At 46.9% G+C, this 19,549-nt stretch overlaps 1 protein-coding gene across 1 annotated transcript in view; it reads right to left on the reverse strand.

Annotated features, from left to right (window-relative positions):
- Positions 1-10,496: 10,496 nt before the first annotated feature.
- Positions 10,497-19,549, reverse strand: part of RABGGTB (Rab geranylgeranyltransferase subunit beta) — a 44,277-nt gene continuing 35,224 nt past the window's right edge. The window contains exons 8-9 of the mRNA XM_077450429.1: positions 18,730-18,879; positions 10,497-14,071 (exon numbers count right to left, since the gene is read on the reverse strand). Coding sequence (XP_077306555.1) covers positions 13,931-14,071; positions 18,730-18,879 — 291 coding nt within the window. The 3' untranslated portion in view covers positions 10,497-13,930. The remainder of the gene's footprint in view (positions 14,072-18,729; positions 18,880-19,549) is intronic.

The raw sequence follows: 19,549 nt of genomic DNA on the forward strand, positions 1-19,549 counted from the left end.
AGCTATGATTAAAGCGGAGGTCCACCCTAAAGTGGACCTTCCGCTCATTGGAATCCCCCCCCCCCTCCGGCGCCACAATTGGCACCTTTCAGGGGGGAGGGAGGTGCAGGTACCTGTACAGTACAGGTATCTGCACCCACTTCCGGGATAGCTCTCTGCGGAAAGGGGCGTAGATTACGCCCCTTTCCAAAAGTCCCCCGTTGCCTGCTGGGAAACACACAGATCCCAGAGGCAGCGGGTCCATCCTTATTGCGCAGCGCGACTCGCGCATGCGCAGTAGGGAACCGGGAAATGAAGCCGAAAGGCTCCACTTCCTGATTCCCATACCCAAGATGGCGGCGGCAGCAGCCAAGAGACGATCGAGAGATCGGCTTCGGGTGCCGACATCGCGAGTGCGCTGGACAGGTAAGTGTCACTATTTTAAAAGTCAGCAGCTGCAGTATTTGTAGCTGCTGGCTTTAAAAAAAAAAAAAAAAAAACGTGGACTCCCGGCGGACTCCCTCTTTAAGTGCCGTTTGAGGTGTGAAACGCGTTAGTTATTTATTCTGTTTGCCATGTTTTGATGATGTCACTGTATTTTGGATTTTATTAGACTAAATAAAGATGCCTTTTTGAAGTGCGGCCATCCAGGAACTTCTTTTTCTCCTTCACTAGGAGCAGAGCCAGCACCTGTGAAGTCTAATTAAGGTGGATATCTTCACTGTGGGTTGGAAGACTAGAGCAGTATCCTTGCACTCAGAATTTTCAGAATGAGGGACACTTCAGGAAGGAAGTAACCTTGCATAGCGAGCGTGGCAAATGTATGGTCAAACTTCTGACAGTGGGAGGAGCCTAAGGGGCGTCATTAAACAAAACTCGGGCTTCCTTGTACCTATAAAATATGCTTTTATTATTGTTTCACACGCAAGAGTCTCATGGATACATACAAACCCCAGCACATTCATTTTTAAAAAGGGATAAAAGCATGCAGTGTGTGGAGTGCATTACGTACAGAGTGCAGGGTTCTGGGATGGTCTATGTACAGAGTGCAGGGTTCTGAGATGAGCTATATACAGGGTGCAGGGTACTGGGATGAGCTATATACAGGGTGCATTGTTCTGGGATGAGCTATATACAGGGTGCAGGGTACTGGGATGAGCTATATACAGGGTGCAGGGTTCTGGGATGAGCTATATACAGGGTGCAGGGTTCTGAGATGAGCTATATACAGGGTGCAGGGTTCTGGGATGAGCTATATACAGGGTGCAGGGTTCTGAGATGAGCTATATGCAGGGTACTGGGATGAGCTATAAACAGGGTGCAGCAGAGGCGTAATTAGAACCTTCAGGGCCCTGGTGTAAGAAACCATGAAAGGCCCCCCGACCTCCAGCCTGGGCCATTCCCTCCGAGCCCAGAGCCCTTCCCACCACCCTTTATGGTCCCACAGCCAATCCCTTACACATGTTGTGCAGTCCTGCAGTCTTGGGCCCCGCCATGGTGGCAGAAGGCCAGAGCCCAGTCGCAAGTACAACTTTTGCTGGTAGTTCTGACAGTGTGGACTGTGAATGGTGTCAGTCAGTAGAGCAGTGGACGGTGTCAGTAGAGCAATGGATATGGTCAGAAGAGCAGTGGACATGGTCAGTAGGGCAGTGGACATGGTCAGTAGGGCAGTGGACATGGTCAGTAGGGTAGTGGATATTGTCAGTAGAGCAGTGGATGTGGTCAGTAGGGTAGTGGATATTGTCAGTAGAGCAGTGGACGTGGTCAGTAGGGCAGTGGACGGGATCAGTAGTTTTTGTGATTTATTTATTTTTTTACCATTATATTTTACAATTCAATTTTTTATAATTTTTTTTTTTTTTTTTACAGTTTTTGATGGGAGGGGGTGGCAGTGGAGGGCAGTATGGTGGGAGGGGTGGCAGTGGAGGGCAGAATGATGGGGTTGAAAGCAGTATGATGGGAGGGGAGGGAGTGGAGGGCAGTATAATGGGAGGGGAGGCAGTGGAGGGAAGTAAGATGGGAGGGGAGGCAGTTGAGGGCAGTAAGATGGGAGGGGTGGTAGTGGAGGGCAGTATGATGGGAGGGGTGGTAGTGGAGGGCAGTCTGATGGGAAGGTTGGTAGTGGAGGACAGTATGATGTGAGGGGTGGTAGTGGAGGGCAGTATGATGGGGGGGTGGTAGTGGAGGGCAGCATTAATGGGGGGTGGTAGTGGATGGCAGTGTGATGGGAGGGGGGGCAGTATGATGGGGGGTCGTAGTGGAGGGCAGTGTGATGGGAGGGATGGTAGTGAAGGGCAGTCAGGGCTGGTGCAAGGCTTTTTGTCACCCTAGGCGAAACCTCCTTGGCTCCACTCCTGACTCTGCCCCCTTTGCCCTGCACATGTATACCCCACCTTTTTAACGAAGTGCCCATCAAATGCAGCATATCAGTACCCATCAACGCAACCTCACCAGCGCCCATTAAATGCAGCCTACCAGCGCCCATCAATTAATGTTTGCTTGCTTCCATTTATTCGGGAGTCGGGACAGTGCTCTGCCGCCACTGTGCCTCTGACACTATATGTGAACAGAGCAGCGGCTGCCTGCTGATGCTGAGACTTAGTTGCTTGTTGCAGAGAGAAGAGAGTAGGAACACCAGTGGCCAGGTGCCCTAGGCAGCAGTGCGCTCTAGGGGGCTGCCTAGTTTGTCTAGTGGTAGAACCGGCCCTGAGGGCAGTATGATGGGAGGGGGGCAGTAGAGGGCAGTATGATGGGAGGGATGGTAGTGAAGGGCAGTAAGATGGGAGGGGTGGCAGTGGAGGGCTGTATAATGGAAGAGTGGGGTAGTTGAGGGCAGTATGATGGGAGGGGTGGCAGTGGAGGGTAGTATAATGGGAGGGGGGGTAGTGGAGGGCAGTATAATGTAAATGGAAGGGGTGGCAGTGGAAGGCAGCATAATGGGAGGGGGAGTAGTGGAGGGCAGCATAATGGGAAGGGTGGTAGTGGAGGTCAGTATGATGGGAAGAGGGGCAGTATGATGGGGGTGGTAGTGGAGGGCAGTATGATGGGAGGGGGGCAGTGGAGGGCAGTATGATGTGGGGTGGTAGTGGAGGGCAGTGTGATGGGAGGGATGTTAGTGAAGGGCAGTCAGGGCTGGTGCAAGGATTTTTGGCACCCTAGGCGAAACCTCATTTTGCCGCCCCCCTTGATTCCACTCCTGACTCTGCCCTGCACATTTATACCCCACCTTTTTAATGAGGTGCCCATCAAATGCAGCCTACCAGCACCCATCAAATGCAGCCTACCAGCGCCCATCAATTAATGTTTGCTTGCTTCCATTCATTCGGGAGTTGGGACAGTCCTCTGCCGCCACTGTGCCTCTGACACTATATGAGAACGGAGCAGCGGCTGCCTGCTGATGCTGAGACTTAGTTGCTTGTTGCAGAGAGAAGAGAGTAGGAAGGCCAGTGGCCGGGTGCCCTAGGCAGCAGTGCGCTCTAGGCGGCTGCCTAGTTTGTCTAGTGGTAGCACCGGCCCTGAGAGCAGTATGATGGGTGGGTGGCAGTATGATGGGAGGGGTGGCAGTGGAGGGCAGTATAATGGAAGAGTGGGTTAGTGGAGTGCAGTATGATGGGAGGGGTGGCAGTGGAGTGTAGTATAATGGGAGGGGGGGTAGTGGAGGGCAGTATAATGTACATGGAAGGGGTGGCAATGGAGGGCAGTATAATGGGAGGCGAGCAGTATGATGGGAGCGGGTGATAGCGGAGGGTAGTATAATGGGAGGGGGAGCAGTGTAGGGCAGTATGATGAGAAGAGGTGGTAGCGGAGGGTAGTATGATGGGAGAGGGGGCAGTGGAGGACAGTATAATGTAAATGGGAGGGATGGCAGTATAATGGGAGGGGGTAGTGGAGGGCAATAGGGGGGGACTGTACAGCATGACTGGAAGGGGGCAGCATATGGGAGGGAGCAGAGTGACCATGAGTGTCCTCAGGGCACTGCAGGGAGCATTTCTCCTACCTTTCCTCCAGGGGCAGGAACAGCCTTCAGGGTAGATCCACAGTCAGAGCTTAGGTGTGAGGAGGAGGAACCCTCCTCCGGGTCGGTCTGAATGCTGGGGCTCCACTCTCCTCCTCATTGTGACCTTACTGGTTGCTAGAGGCCAGGTGGGCCGTGCCTAGCAACCGGTTGCTTGGGCAGTGAGCCAGACAGCGTCTGGGGGTGAAAAATAAAGCGCGTCTTGGCCAGAAGTTCAGCGGGCAGTAAGGGACAGCGGCGATGCGGCAGCATTTTTTTAGGGGGCATCAGATCGGCCAAGGGGGCAATTCCGGGACATTGTATTGTCCCGGAATGAAGGTGCCCGGGAGGCAAGACAGACCTCCAACGGCAGGACTTTCACGGGCAATCTGGGATGGTTGGGAGGTATTTTGTAACATGTTACAAAAGGTGAACTTATCCTTTACGTGTACATCTACATTAGCGCGTTGTTTTGCCTGCACTGGATAAATGGATGTTCAGTGCAGCTCCATACAGGCAGCCCGCTCATTCCAATTGGGACACAAGCAATGCTCCCAACTTCACAGCTGTGCGGCCCCCAGTGCACACTGCCTGCAGTCTCGGCTGTGCTCTCGTGTCAGCTGTCAAATTGGGTTGGCATCTGTGTCTGAGCAGCTGCTGGGTCCCAAATGACATCAATGGGTCTGCACAGAAGACAGAACACACCTGTGCATCCCTATGCGGACAAACCCAGCCTTTGCACACCACATTGCCCACTCACACAAGCTGCAGCTAAGACTAAACCAACCCCTGAAATTGCATTAAAACATTAGAGCTTATATGAGGTTTGAGGTCTCTTGCACATGAGCAGCTCAGCCAGTTCAAGGTACGTTTTTGCATCTTTCACCTACCTGAGAAGTCCAGCACACATCCTACCTGTTCTCAGAACAGGTGGTTAGGTTCTCACCCACTATTAATGGACACCAGTGATGACCCCCTCATCTCTATACCTGGACTAGAGGCCTAAAGCCTCGTGCACACAATCAGATTTTCAGAAGAACGTTTGTCCATTCTTTGTTGCATGCTAGTCTCATGTTGAAAGTAAAGAGGTTACTCACCATACAAAAATTCCCGTACGACAGAAGTCAACTTCAGAAGTGACATAACGCGTTGAATAGTTTTGTATTTATTCTTTCATTTCTGAGCATGGAAGTCTTGCTCTTATGTTTTTCTTCGGACGAAAACCATACTAATTAAACAAAAATTGGATGTTGTGTTCACATACAATTACAATTTTATAGTCTGCACATCCAGCTTTTGTGATACGAAAAATCAGATCGGCTGTTGAAACAATCCGAATATCGGCAGATCGTTCATCGGACATAATTTTACTTCCAATTTTTGGATCATGTGTACGGCCCTTCAGCAGTTAGGTTTTCATCCACCATTGATGGACACCAATGATGAATCCTCATCTCTATACCTGGACAAGAGGTCTTAGCCCTTGTACATACGGTTGGAGATTCCAACAGAATGTGTCCGATCGGACCGTTTTATCAGATATTATGACTGTGTGTGGTCTACATCGGACTGTTTCCGTCGGAGTATCCGACGGACCAAGTTTTCCAACTTGTTGGTAAAATTTTCCGACAAAATGCTCCAATCGGACATACTCCGATCGGAATTCTTTACACATGATCGGACAAAGTGCCACGCATGCTCAGATCAAATTCCTACACCAAAGCTATTGGCTACCAGCGTGAACGTAGTCCCGTCGTAACGAAATAACGCCCTCACGTCAGATTTTCCGTCAACTTTGCCCGACCATGTGCATGCAACAGTTTCGGACAAAATCCGACGGATTTGGTTTTCGGAATCTCCGACCTTGTGTACAAGGGCTAAGTGGTTAGTCTTACATCTGCCATTGCTGGACACCAGCAATGACCCCTCATCTCTAGAGCTGGGCAAGACGCCATAGCGGCTGAAAAGTTTTATATCTGCTATTGATGGACACCAGTGATGACACCTTATCGCTATAGCTGGGCAAGAGGCCATAGTGGTTAAGTTTACATTAAGGCCTCTTTCACACGGGGCGGATCAGTAATGATCCGCTCGCTCAGCGGGGATCGCTCCGTTGTCCCCGCTGAGCCGGCCGCGGACAGGGCGGTCTCCGCACACTGTGCAGGGACCGCCCTGTCAGCTCTCCGCTCTCCTCTATGGGGATCGGATGAGCACGGACCGTCTGTCCGTGTTCATCCGATCTGCAGACGGACAGAAAAATAGGATTTTCCTCCGTCTGCAGAATCGGACAGTTGCGGAGGCGGACAATAGCGGGTGTCTGCGGATGCTCATCCGCAGACACCCGCTATCCCATAGGGATGAATGTATGTCCGTATTTCATCCGCAAACGGATGGATGAAATACGGACATACCATCCGCATGTGTGAAAGGGGCCTTACTGTTGATGAACACCAGTGATGACCCTTCTTCTCTATACCTGGACAAAAGGACCTCTTTCACACTGAGGCAGTTTTCAGGTGTTTTAGTGCTAGAAATAGTGCCTGAAAACTGCCTCAGTGTGAAAGGAGTCTAAGGCCTCTTGTCCAGGTATAAAGAAGAGGGGTCATCACTGGTGTTCATTGGCAGTAGATGTAAACCTAACCACTATGGCCTCTTGCCCAGCTATAGCGATAAGGTGTCATCACTGGTGTCCATCAATAGCAGATATAAAACTTTTCGGCCGCTAGTGGGCCGCTTTTAACCCCAAAGAAGAGGTTAAAAACTCCTGTGTTGCAGCGCTTCCCAAGAGCTTTTCAGGAGCTTCGGAAGCGCTGCCTATTCATTGCAGGGGCCGAGGCATTTTGGAAGCGCTGTATACAGCACTCCCAAAGCGCCCCAAAAGTATAGCATTCTTAAAAGTATTTCTGGTTGTCAAATTAATGATGATAAATAAATGTTAGTTTTGATCACTAATTTATGATTTCAAAGTGTTTTACATATTAATAGACAGTAGTGACCACAAATGATGGGGACAAGAATGAAAAATGCTGGGATCAGAATGATAGTCGTTTCTATTTATCAACATTCAATTTGCAACAGTCATGAGCTGAAAATTGTGTGTGATTGCTGAACAAAAAAAATGAAAACGTTGTCCCTTTTTCATACACAGGAAAGCCTCAGCCAGGCAGTGGAAAGTGGCAGCCAGGAGGTGGCCGGGCCCAGTAGCCTGCCCGAATTCCAGGTCCCTCCCCTCCGCATTCCAACAAAAAGTCCCAGGAAGAGGAGTAACCTGGAGGAGGCTGCAATTGGCCTATTTTGGAAAGGCTACTGCGGCCCTCAGAACCCCTCCAATAATCAAGAGGAATATGCCTACATGGCAGCCTGCAAAATGCAGGAAATGGAGGGCAGCCAACGCCGCTTATGTGGGTATCTGATCTTACAAGCCCTAAATAAGGGGTGGAGGGGTGAACTCACAAACCAAAGCCACGTTTGTGAGTTCAACCATGGTCTTCCTCCTGCTCCATCTCCCGCCACAAATACAACACCAGAGCCACAGCCTGAAAGGAAGTGTATAAGACAGACCAGAGAGTGATGGCCTGGGTTCAGTCTGGTCTGACAAAAGATGCAGGCTGTTGTAGGACCACAGTCTGGGGCCATATATGTCATCTGCTGCTGTTCCTGATCTCTTGTAGTCCTGGACCGGATTGTGCTCACTATTGTATGGACTCCTCAGGCCACCAATTTCGACTGTATAATAACTGATATGTGCCCTGGGGTACAAAGGCTTTGCAAATTTCACCAGTTTCTCCAGCAGTGCCTTCCTCTTTATTTTGGTTATGACCCATAATAAATGGCTATTTTTTTTTTAATGACATACTTGCCTATGGTGGTAGACTGAAAGCTCGAAGTGAATAATACTTTACCGTACAAAAAAAAAGTATATATATATATATACACACACACACACACACACACACACACACACACACACACACACACACACACACACACACACACACAATAAGAGCTGGGACTGGTGGCTACAGGGGTCTGATACCTGTGGATAGTGTAGTGTAACCATAGACGCTTGCAATAATCATTGGGATATGTACCTCTGAATATAACTTCCTTTTATTTACAATATACGCAATCATAGACCTGGCCCTTCAGGCAAAGTATACCTGCTTCTTGTATACAGTATTTGAGATACGCAATGTAACGTTCTTTTCATCTCTATGTATGAAATCAATATAACATGTATGCACTGTATTATTATTATTTTCTCTTTAATAAAAACCCTTTGTGTAACATAAAAAAAAAAAAAAAAAAAAAGAAAGGACAGTTTGTGAGTAGGCGGGTACATTTCCAAAATACAATGTCAAAATAACAAGGAACATCTACGCCGATCTCCTTGAGATTAAAAAATACAAGATAATGGTGTTGTGGTAACTTGACACACAAAATGAGAAAAAAATATTATGGAGATCTTGATATTAAAAAAAAAAAAAAAATAATAATATATATATAAAAACAAAAAAAATAGAAACATTATCATGGAGATCTGAGGAAAAAAATAAATATGATTCAGGAGATAACGATAAATAATAAAGAAATCAGTTTGTCAGAACTCAGTGTGAATATGAGCAACGAAACAACTTAATTATTATAGCATTATAAAGAAGAGAATGCGCTGCGTTAAAATATTTTAAAAATTGCAGCGTGACAAATGTGCTATCTCCATTACAAAAGCTAGTTTTACCAGACCGAGCGTTTCCATCTCGTAATTTATTGCGCACGCAGAATTGTGTACACACGATCAGAATTTACAAGAACGGATTTTGGTGTTGGAAAATTTGACAATCAGCTCTCAAATTGTGTGTGATGGAAATTCCGATGGAAAACGTCCAATGGAGCCTACACACGGTCGGATTTTCCAACAGAAAGCTCCCATCTGAAAATCCGACCGTGTGTACGGGGCATTAGCGGTTAGGTTTACATCTACTATTGATGGAAACCAGTGATGACCCCTCATCTCTATAACTGGACTCGAGGCCTTGGTGGTTAGGTTTTACAGCTACTTTTAGAGCCCATTCACACTAAAGCAGAACAAACGCTGCAGTTAATAAAAGACTAAACCGGACCCTTGAAATTGCTTTAAAAAAATGTTAGCGTTTATATGAGGGTTGAAGCCTCTTACACATGGGCAGTTCAGCCAGTTCAAGGTACTGTAAATTTAGGCATCTCTCTCCCACCTGGGAAGTCTAGGTGCAGAGAACATCCCATCTCTTCTCAGGGCTGGTCCCAAACCCAATTTTAACCTGTGGAGTGCAATACTGGTAATTTTTAACATTAAAGAAGGAATTCTGTGTTATGCCAGTGCACTATATTTTGTGCTTTCATACTTTAACGTCGATTTCGATTCCTTTATGGCTATTTTTTTTTTTTTTTTTATTAAAGTTTTTGTGTCCAGAGTGCTCTAAATGCTTGCTTTCTACATTTCAGAAACTTGTCCCCGAATAGACAGGCCCATAAACCCCAGTACCATTCCGTACAGCCTTTGGCCCCATCCGGCAGCTGCCTGCCATGGACTTTGACAGGCTGCCTGCGGGGAAGCTGGATGCTGCGCCTGACCCTCCCAGGTGCCCTGCAGCTGAACAGCCCCTGTGCAAGGGACCCTAAAACGAGAAGTGCGGGATCTGAAAAAACAAATACACATATTCATGTTGGTGAACGAGGCATTGATCCGATGCTGCAGCTGTCCCCCGTCACCTCTACACCGAGAGTTGAGCAATCAAACACCAGTGATCATTCAGTTTCCAGTCTTCACTGAGCAAAGAGCCAGGGACTGTTAGCCACCGGCTCTCCACTCTGCTCCTGCAGTGCCCATTGCGGGGGTAGGAGCGGCTTGCCCAGGGGCTGAGCAGTAAGCTAGCTGCTGGTCAGGCATCTGCATGGATCCCAACATTAAAGTCAGGATCTCTCCAGCGTATGGACCAGCTAGATAAGTTGTGTCAGTCGACAGTGGGCTGAATATGGGTCACAGGAGTGCAGAATGAAGTGCACTCCTGTGAGCCCCAGAAGTACAGTAAAGCACGTTTGGCTGTACTTCTCCTGTGGATGACAGGAGTGCACTTCATTCTGCACACCTGGGACCCGTTTTCAGTAGACTGAAGTCCACTGTCGGCCTAGGCTAGGGCAAGAGCACAACAATGGAGTCCGGATCCACCCACATACCTGGACTGACACCCAGCTCAGCCTCCCAGTGAGCCACTGATAGCCTAAGCCAGTGGCTCCTGCCCCCCTCCACAGCCCAGTGCTCCAGTCACCAGTTCTCTGCTCGCGGAGCTGTGAGAACCGAGCGATCGGTGGTGTTCAATCGCTCAGTTCTCAGTTTTAGAGGAGCCGAGGAACAGATGCAGCATCGAAACAATGCTGCATCCAGCTAGGCAAGTATGAATCTTTAAAAAACAAAAACACCATCTTTTAAAAAGGTTAAAACATGAGCAATGGAAACTTATTGTTACAAGAAAATAAACACACCATCTTACTATTTGTCATGTTTATTGCACTCTCTGTCATGGCTTAATAGTAACACAGCAGTCAAAATGCTGACACCAAAAACAGTGCAATTGTTTATTTAAATAAAAAAAAAAAATTAAATTATAAGCTATACAAGAAATGGTAACAAATGTTCCTTGCAGTTTCCTCTTAATATGCATGTATAGCGAACACGTTTTGTTCTAGTTTTGGATGGAAAGGCCGAGACCTCCAGTCAGTTTTTTTTTTTTTTTGCTGTCCCCTTTTGTTCAGAATTCCCTTCATTTCCTGTCCTGCAGTTGCAACAGAAAGCAAAAAGAAATCCAGTAACAGTGGTCACAAGAAAACACTGGAAGATTTCTCCTGAACTTAGTTGTTGACAACTGTAAAAGTTTGCATTTTCCATCACTTTGAGCCCGTCCACACTAGCAGTGCGCAGAAGTGATGCATTGTAATGATGCATCAGAAGTTTTTTTTTTTTTTTATTGAAATGTCTCATTTATCTTAGACCCCATTCACACCTGAGCATTTTGTAGCTTGAAGCCTGAAGCTGCAAAACGCTAGAGGGGAAAAAAATCTATTCTCAATGGAGATGGTTCACATCTCCACTCCATGTCGCCTGAAGCTCAAACAAGTTCCGGACCCTTTGTCGCTCGAATTGAGCAGATTTGGGCATTTTTCTTCTTTTAACATTGGTGACCTTTTGCCTGCACAAAATCGCGGTAAAAAAAGCTGCAAAAAAACGACGCAAAATCGCGGTAAATTCGAGCGATTTTCTGCTTGAAAACGCTACGCTCAGGTGTGAATGCAGCCTTAAAGTAGTTGTAAACCTTTGGGATTTTTTTTGTTTTTTTTATAAAAACAACAAACATGCCTAAACTTACCTGCTTTGTGCAACAGTTTTGCACAGAGAAGCCCTGATTATCTTTTTCTGGGGCTCCCTGCCAGCGCTCCAGGCCCCTCCTCTTCATCGAGTGCCCCCACAGAAAGCCGCTTTCTATGAGGGCACCAATGCGGGCTTGCTACCGAGTCCCACTGCTGCTTCCATTGACACAGAAAGCAGGACTCGCCCTTGCCCCCCGCACCACAGAATTTGATTGACAATCTGTCCAATGAGGGGAGAGACAGGCGGATGGAGCCACTGCGTTTGTGCATATTGCTGGATCAGATTCAGGTAAGAACAAGCGGGGGGGGGGGGGGGGAATGGGGCTGCAGCACAGAAGTTTTTTTTTTTTTTTTTTTTTTACCTTAATGCAAAGGGAGCATTAAAGCGGAGTTCCACCCAAAAATGGAACTTCCGCTTTAGGGGAAGGTGACCCCCTGACATGCCACATTTGGCATGCCATTTTTTTGGGGTGAGCGGAAACCCTCTGGAAGGAAGTTCACCAGAGCTCCCCCCTCCCTCTCGGAAATCTGGGACATGTCACAGGTCCCAGATGATTTCTGGGCCAGTCAGTGCGCAGCACGGCTCGTACATGTACAGTACATGCCCAGTTATGAAGCCACAGCCAGGCGTCCACAGTGACAATGCCGGTGATGCAGAGAGGAGGGGGAGAGGAGCGGGGCTTCGTTCCCCCCACATCGCTGGACCCAGGGACAGGTGAGTGTCCGATTATTGAAAGATAGCAGCTGCAGTATTTGTAGCTGCTGACTTAATTTTTATTTTTTTCAGCGGAACTCCGCTTTAAGGTGAAAAACCAAAGGTTGTAGAACCACTTTAATGGATCACAGCGTGTTGCACTGTAGTGCATTATAACACACTGCACTGAAAAAAATAAAAAAAAATTAAAAAAAGTGCAGCATACGCTACTTTTTTCAATGCAAATCACCATAGCAACCAAGCCAATAGGACATAAATGCAAATTGCCTGGTTTATGCGTTGGGACTGTTGGGTAAAGCCTGGTACACACCGAGTGTCAGCTCCAGTTGGAGCCACTGTAATAACAATACAAAGTTAGTATAGCCATCTCCCCTGCCAGAACACTCTGATCAGCGCTCTCTGCCATTGGCTGAGAGTACTGAGTGGGAGTCGGTTGGCTGCTGCTTTTCCAGCATGCTCAGCTGGCTTCTGTCAGACAGGGTGGCATACACACAGGCCGAATGTTGGCCGTCTTTTTTCTCCTTTGAACCAGCCGATGTCTCCCGACATTCGTGCGGTGTACGGGGGCTTTAGGCTGCCCATTGCGGTCTAACACATACGGTGCGAGCAAACCCTTTTTTTGTCTCTGACAAAAGTCACTAGGAGAAAGAGGGGGGGAATATCCCTAAACAGCAAAATAAACTGACAGGGGTTCTAATCCAATCCTTTCCTCCATATGAAATAAAAAGTTTTGTCTATACATAGACTTTAATCCGCTCTACATGTATGCACAAACATAGAACGTCAGACTATTGATTTCCACGCCATGTCTTAAAAGTTGAAAATCTGTTACTTTATCACATTAGATCTGTCAATTTGCAGTGACATGATTGGTTGGTCATGGTGTCTCTCAGACTCTGTTCACATCTAGGCATATGGGGGGCGTCAATCACGTTAAAAAACATGCAAAACAGAATCGTGTGATGCCCGTCACCCAAAAGAAGCTCCTGTATTTCATTTAGGCGACAGGCGTCCCACGATTCTGTTTGTGCGTTTTTACAGCGATTGTCGCTCAACGAATCGCGGGGGGGGGTAAAGAAAAAAAAAAAAAAAAAAAAAAATCACACTACGTTTGGGGTGCTATTTAAAATCGACGTACAATTTGCCGCTATTGCGAATCAGGGGGCAGAATCACGGCAATTCCGCCCACGATTTGGAACGCGGAGATGTGAACGGAGCCTAAAGCCTGAATCAAGCAATGAGATCAGTAGGAGATTCAGAACAATGTAACTAAATCTGAATCATCTGGCCCCAGCAGACGAAGCATGTGGCACATTACAAGATACACTGTGACAGCGATACATGGTTCAAGCCCATCTCCAGGAAGAAGTCAACCCTCCATCTAAACCCCTTCAGTCCTTCTTAAATACCCCATGGGGTGTTCTATACTCACCTAAGTCAGCCGTATAAATTCTCACCAGCACCATTCTTCTCTGGATCCTGGAGAGGACCCCGCCTCCTGTGCATGGAAGATGACTAGGGACACCCCCCCCCACCCCCAACGTCATGTGACCACAGATTCAGGTGAGAAAAGGACATTTAGGTAGAACTAGATGGGAGAGGGAGCTCAACTTTGATTTGATTAGGTTTATAAAAAAAAAAAAAAAAAATAGCAAAGGCTCGGAGGCTGCCTTGTAGTGTGTACCCTAAAGAGGAGATGACCATGGCAATCGCCGACACCCAGCGCCTCATTGCGGAAAAGTAAATGGATCAGCAGACAGCGGTGGCGGAAGGCCGTAGAGGGTAGAAAACTGGCAGGGAACACTAGCAGCTGATTGGTAGAAGGCTTCTCCTTGTGGACTCTAGCTTGCTAGCTCAGGTTGTACATTAATTCTACGCAGGACCTCTTCAGGCATACAAAACACTGGATTCACAGGCTTGATGCCTTCCTCTCCCAGCAGAGACAGCCCAGCAATCCCGAATAGTGTATGAAATGGATCCACCTGCAAGAGACAAAATAAACGGCTTTAATTCCTTCTTCATAAGAAGTAACACATTTCATTTTCTTCTGTCTTTATAAATTCTGAGCTGTTCCGATGTCTCGCTTCCAGCCTCTGAAAACAGGTGCAAGCCTTCCCTTGATAACAGTGTCTGTGGGGCAGCTGTTAAAAAGCATCTCCTTCATACCAACTGTCTAACCGATGGACGTATAATCAAGGCGGCTTGTAGAAAAAAAACAGTAAGGCTACGTTCACATATATGCCAATTAGATGCGTTTTGAACTGCATCCTATTTGCGTGACGTGAACTAAAATGGCTTTAAATAATATCTCTATCTAATATATCTCTCTCTCTTTATATATATACATCTCTCTCTCTCTTTATATATATACATCTCTCTCTCTTTATATATATACACATCTCTCTCTCTCTTTATATATATATATATATATATATACACACATCTCTCTCTCTCTCTCAATACACACCAAACTGAGCATGTGCAGAGTGCCCCCAAGGCTATGTACTATCAGCAGACAGACTGGAGACTGTAGAAGGGGAGGATCAGAGAAGACAGGACCAAAGAGCCTTTTTACACAATGCGGAGGATTAACCCCTTAGGTTCCACAGTGAGTATAACAAGCATCCTTTAGTTTTGTATACAGACGGATTTTACTGCTGCGGGTTTAGTATCACTTTAACGTGTACCTGCAGTACGCAGCGAGCAGAAACGGAAAGGAAAGCCGACACCAATAAATGGGACACCAATAAACTGCCCACCATGAGTTACGTTGTTTAATTTTCACCAGTTGTACTGCATTAATATTTTATTATTATTATGTATAAATATTTAGCCGCTGTGAATTATGGAAGCAATGATCAGGCACGTTCGGTGACACTGTGCCGTGCTGTGGAAGGCAATCCCTGGATAGATGTTGAAATCTGCTTGGCATTAAAGGGACTCTGTAGCCACACCATTCATTTCAACAATCTTCTCATAAGATTAGATGAGCATTGAACAGATTTTTTTAGGCATTTTGTTTACCAGTTAAATCCTCCCTTGTGTCCAACAGCTCCGAGATTGCTGCTGGGTGTTGCAAGCTTGGATGTGATGTCAGCAGCCCCGGCAGACTCAGAGCTGCCACACTATAGTATTTCCCTACGTTCCTTCCCCGGCAGTTCTATAAGTTTATGTAGAGGGAAAGAGGAGCTGGGCCAGCACAGAGGGCAACTGGATACTGCAAAAAAAAAAAAAAAAAAAAAAAGGAGGAGAAGGGGCTATGACGTGAAAATAGGGAGGGGGCTGTGCTAAGGAATGGAGTCTTCTGAAGTGATCCAGCTAGCAAAGTTCAGAGGGCCTTCGTAAATGAATAAAAAGTTTATGAAAAGAAAAAACCACGGCAAGTAAGAGTTTAACCACTTGTCGACTGCTGCACGCCGATATACATCGGCACATTGGCAGCAGAGGGCAAATCGGCGTACCTGTACATCCTCTCTAAGAGGCGGGGATAGCAGGCACACGCGCCCGCCACGTACAGTGCGACCGTGCCCGTGGGACTTGGTGTCCGCTGGTCTTCCAGCAAATCGTGTCACAGAGCCTCAGAACGGGGAAGTGCCTATGTAAACAAGGCATTTCCCTGTTCTGCCTAGTGACAAGACAGATCTACTGCTCCCTGTCATCGGGAGCAGTGATCGCTGTCATGTGACTAGTAGCCCATCCCCTCACAGTTAGAATCACTCCCTAGGACACACTTAACCCCTTGATCGCCACCTAGTGGTTAACCCCTTCCCTGCCAGTGTCATTTACACAGTAATCAGTGCATTTTTATAGCACTGATTGCTGTATAAGTGACAATGGTCCCAAAATAGGTGACATTGAAAACATTCTACAGGTTGCATGTTTTGCATTACAGAGGAGGTCTAGGGCTAGAATTATTGCTCTCACTCTACTGATCGTGGTGATACCTCACATGTGCGGTTTGAACACTGTTTTCATATGCGGTCGCTTCTGCACACGAGCTCGGCGGGACGGGGCATGTTTACATTTTTAATTTTTTCTTATTTAAATTTACCTTTTATTTTTACACAGTTTAAAAAAAAAATAATAATAATAATATTGTGTCACTTGTATTCCTATTACAAGGAATGTAAACATCCCTTGTAACAGAAAAAAAGCATGACAGGACCTTAAATATGAGATGCGGGGGCAAAAAAATAAATAAAAATTTGTCATTTAACCACTTCCCGACCGGCACACACCGATGTATGTTGGCAGAATGGCACGGACAGGCAAATGGGCGTACCTGTACGGCCCTTTAAATTTGCCACCGTGCCATCGGTCGGGACCTCTGAGTCGGATCGTGGGTCCTGCGGACTTGATCACTGCGGGGATACCCGCGATCGTCTCACAGGGAGATGCTAATGTAAAAAAGCATCTCCCCGTTCTGTCTAGTGACACTGACACTGATCAGCTCTCTGTAATCAGGAGCAGAGATCAGTGACGTGTCACATGTAGCCACACCTCCCACAGTTAGAAACACTCCCTAGGACACACTTAACCCCTACACTGCCCCCTAGTGGTTAACCCCTTCTCTGCCAGTGTCATTTACACAGGAATCACTGCATTTATATAGCACTGATTGCTGTATAAATGTGCCAAAAATGTCCGATGTGTCCCCCATAATGTCGCAGTCACAATAAAAATTGCTGATCGCCACCATTACTAGTAAAAAAAAAAATTATTAATAAAAATGCCATAAATCTATCCCTTTTGTAAACGCTATAACTTTTGCTCAAACCCATGAAACGCTTACTGCGATTTTTTTTTACCAAAAATATGTAGAAGAATACGGCCTAAACTGAGGAAAAAAATGTTTTTTTTATATATTTACTATAGCAAAATGTAAACAATAATGCGTTTTTTTCAAAATTGTCTCTATTTTTTTATTTATAGTGCAAAAAATAAAAACTGCAGGGGTGATCAAATACCACCAAATAAAAGCTCTATTTGTGGGGATAAAAAGGACGTCAATTTTGTTTGGGAGCCACGTCGCACGACCGCGCAATTGCCAGTTAAAGCAGCGCAGTGCCAAATCGCAAAAAGTGGTCTGTTCTTTGACCAGCAAAATGGTCTGGCGGTTAAGAAAATGAAAAAATAAAATGGCCCTTTAAGAGCTATGGGCGGAAGGGATGTTTTGACGTCGCTTCCGCCCTGCATCTTCCCCTCACGCATCTCCATGCACAGCCACAGGAAGGATCCGATCACCTCCGCCGCTGCCGACGACTAACTAGGCGGAGGGCATCGGATCGTGTCGGGAGGGCCGATAAAAGTGATCTTGCAGCGCAGAAACTACTTTTATCTTGTAGCAGACAGCCAGCCGAACGCAGGGATACCGGGTTGTGGCAGCTAGCTGCTGCCATAACAATATCCATCCTCAAAGGACGGGGCGTACATCGGCGTGCGGCGGTCTGTAAGTGGTTAATGCGGCGTTCCACACATTTTTTACTTTATTAAAAGTCAGCAGCTACAAAAAGTGTAGCTGCTGACTTTTAATAAACACTGACCTGTCGCACGGTCCAGCGATTCGGGCACCCGGAGCCTCGCTCCTCTCCCCCTCCTCAGCACCGTCATAGCAACTGTGGGCACCCGCCTGTGACAGCTTACGGCTTCACGGCTGGGCACCCACTGCGCATGCACGAGTCACACTGAACTCTGCTTTTGGCCAGTCAATCTTCTGGGACCTGTGATGTGTTCCAAAAGATTGCTGGCAGGGAGGGGCCGCCTAGGGAGAGAGGAGTCACCACCTAGGAGGCCAAAAAGAGGAAGAATGAAGGACAGGAAGTCCCACTAAAAAAGCAGTTACCCACTCCCCCCCACAAAAAAAATGACATGCCAAATGTAAGGGGGCGAGGAGTGCTTAAAGCGCAAGCTCCACTTTTGGGTGGAACTCCGCTTTAAAAGCATTAGATCACATCAAGATCGGTATGCTGTCACCGCTGACAGTGCTTCCATTTTCACCTGGTCTTCCTTCCGGGTTCATGGGCTCCGGCCATTTGAAAGGTTAAGTTGTGAGGAGGTCACCCTCGTGCATGCATGAGTCATAGCCGCTGCATAGCTCTCTTACTGGACGGCATGCCATCTATTGACAGTGCAGTGCACATGCACTGGTGACATCAACGACTGCTACTAAAGTAAATATCTCCTGAATGGTAAATGTTTAGGCCCCTTTTACACGAGCCTCTGTTTTGCGGGGGGGTTGGAGGGTCGCTCCCCTGTTCCCCCTACTGAGCATGCAGATGACAGGTCTGTCTTTGCTTACCGAGCAGACGGAAGATGGATAGAGTCCCGCACTCCTCTATAGGGAGACTGGATGAAAACGGGACTGCTTGTCCGTTTTCATCCAATCCACTAGACGGATGGAAAATAAGACCTCCATCGTCTGGATTTGGCAGAGAGGATCGGATAGCAGTGAGTATCAGTGGACATGTCACCACTCACATCCACCGCTCCATAGAGGTGAATGGAGTGTCCAACCAGGTCCCTGGACCTGATCGTACTGCCTGTGTGAAAGGAGCCTTAGGAGATATTTACTTTGCCTGCAAGTAAGCCTCATTATAGGCTTGCTTGTTGGCATTTACTAGCGCTTTAACACTTTGCTTACCATATCACCAGGCCGGTCTGCAAATCCTCCCGTCTCTTCATCCTGACAGGCCAAAATAAACATGCGTAACTTCTCTCTGTCAATCCAGTGAAGTCTTCCAATTATCCTCAGGGAGGCCAAGACCCACCAGGAATAGCAAACATCCGGAAGCTGGAAAACATGTTGAATTTCTCTGTTATAGGTTAATGCACAGTTCCACCATTCAGCACTTCTGAGAACAAGTCAATGTAATAAGCAGTAATTAAAAGAGAAGAAAAAAAAAAAAAAAAAAAAGTGCAATGTTCTGCTGACACAGCCTTTTTAGCAGCACTTGCAAATGAACAGAATGATTTCTTGCCAAAAAACGACCCATCAACGGCGGCTCATTTCAGCAATTTAACTATCACAAGACTAAATATACTACTGTGGTTTTCCTTCTCAGCAGCATGCCACTTGGAAACCATCCATCTGTCCTTCATCGGTGAGAGCCCTCTGAGCTTTGTGAAAGCACACAATGCAGGTTTTGCACGTTCTCAGATTTATTTATTTTTTTCGAAAGTTGAACTCCAGCCAAAAGCTAAAAGCTAAAAATGAAATAACAAAACCAACCTTTGTTGCAATATTTAGCTTCAATTTAGAACTTCTCCCCTTAGTACTTTTTTCTGCAGCAAGATTTCCTCAGTCTTATACGGTGGCGGTGCATCCATAAAGGCGCACGGGCGCCGCCCCCTTTTTCCTGCCATCCCCTCTAACACCAATAGATAGATTAATGCAATGCATGAATCTATCTATTGCCGCTGCTGCCACCCCCTATTCAGGCTCCCGTCCCCCTTTTCAGGCA

This window comes from Lithobates pipiens, unplaced genomic scaffold (assembly GCF_037356315.1).
Source record: "Lithobates pipiens isolate NorthernLeopardFrog02 unplaced genomic scaffold, aLitPip1_a1.2 Scaffold_23, whole genome shotgun sequence".
Classification (NCBI taxonomy): domain Eukaryota; kingdom Metazoa; phylum Chordata; class Amphibia; order Anura; family Ranidae; genus Lithobates; species Lithobates pipiens.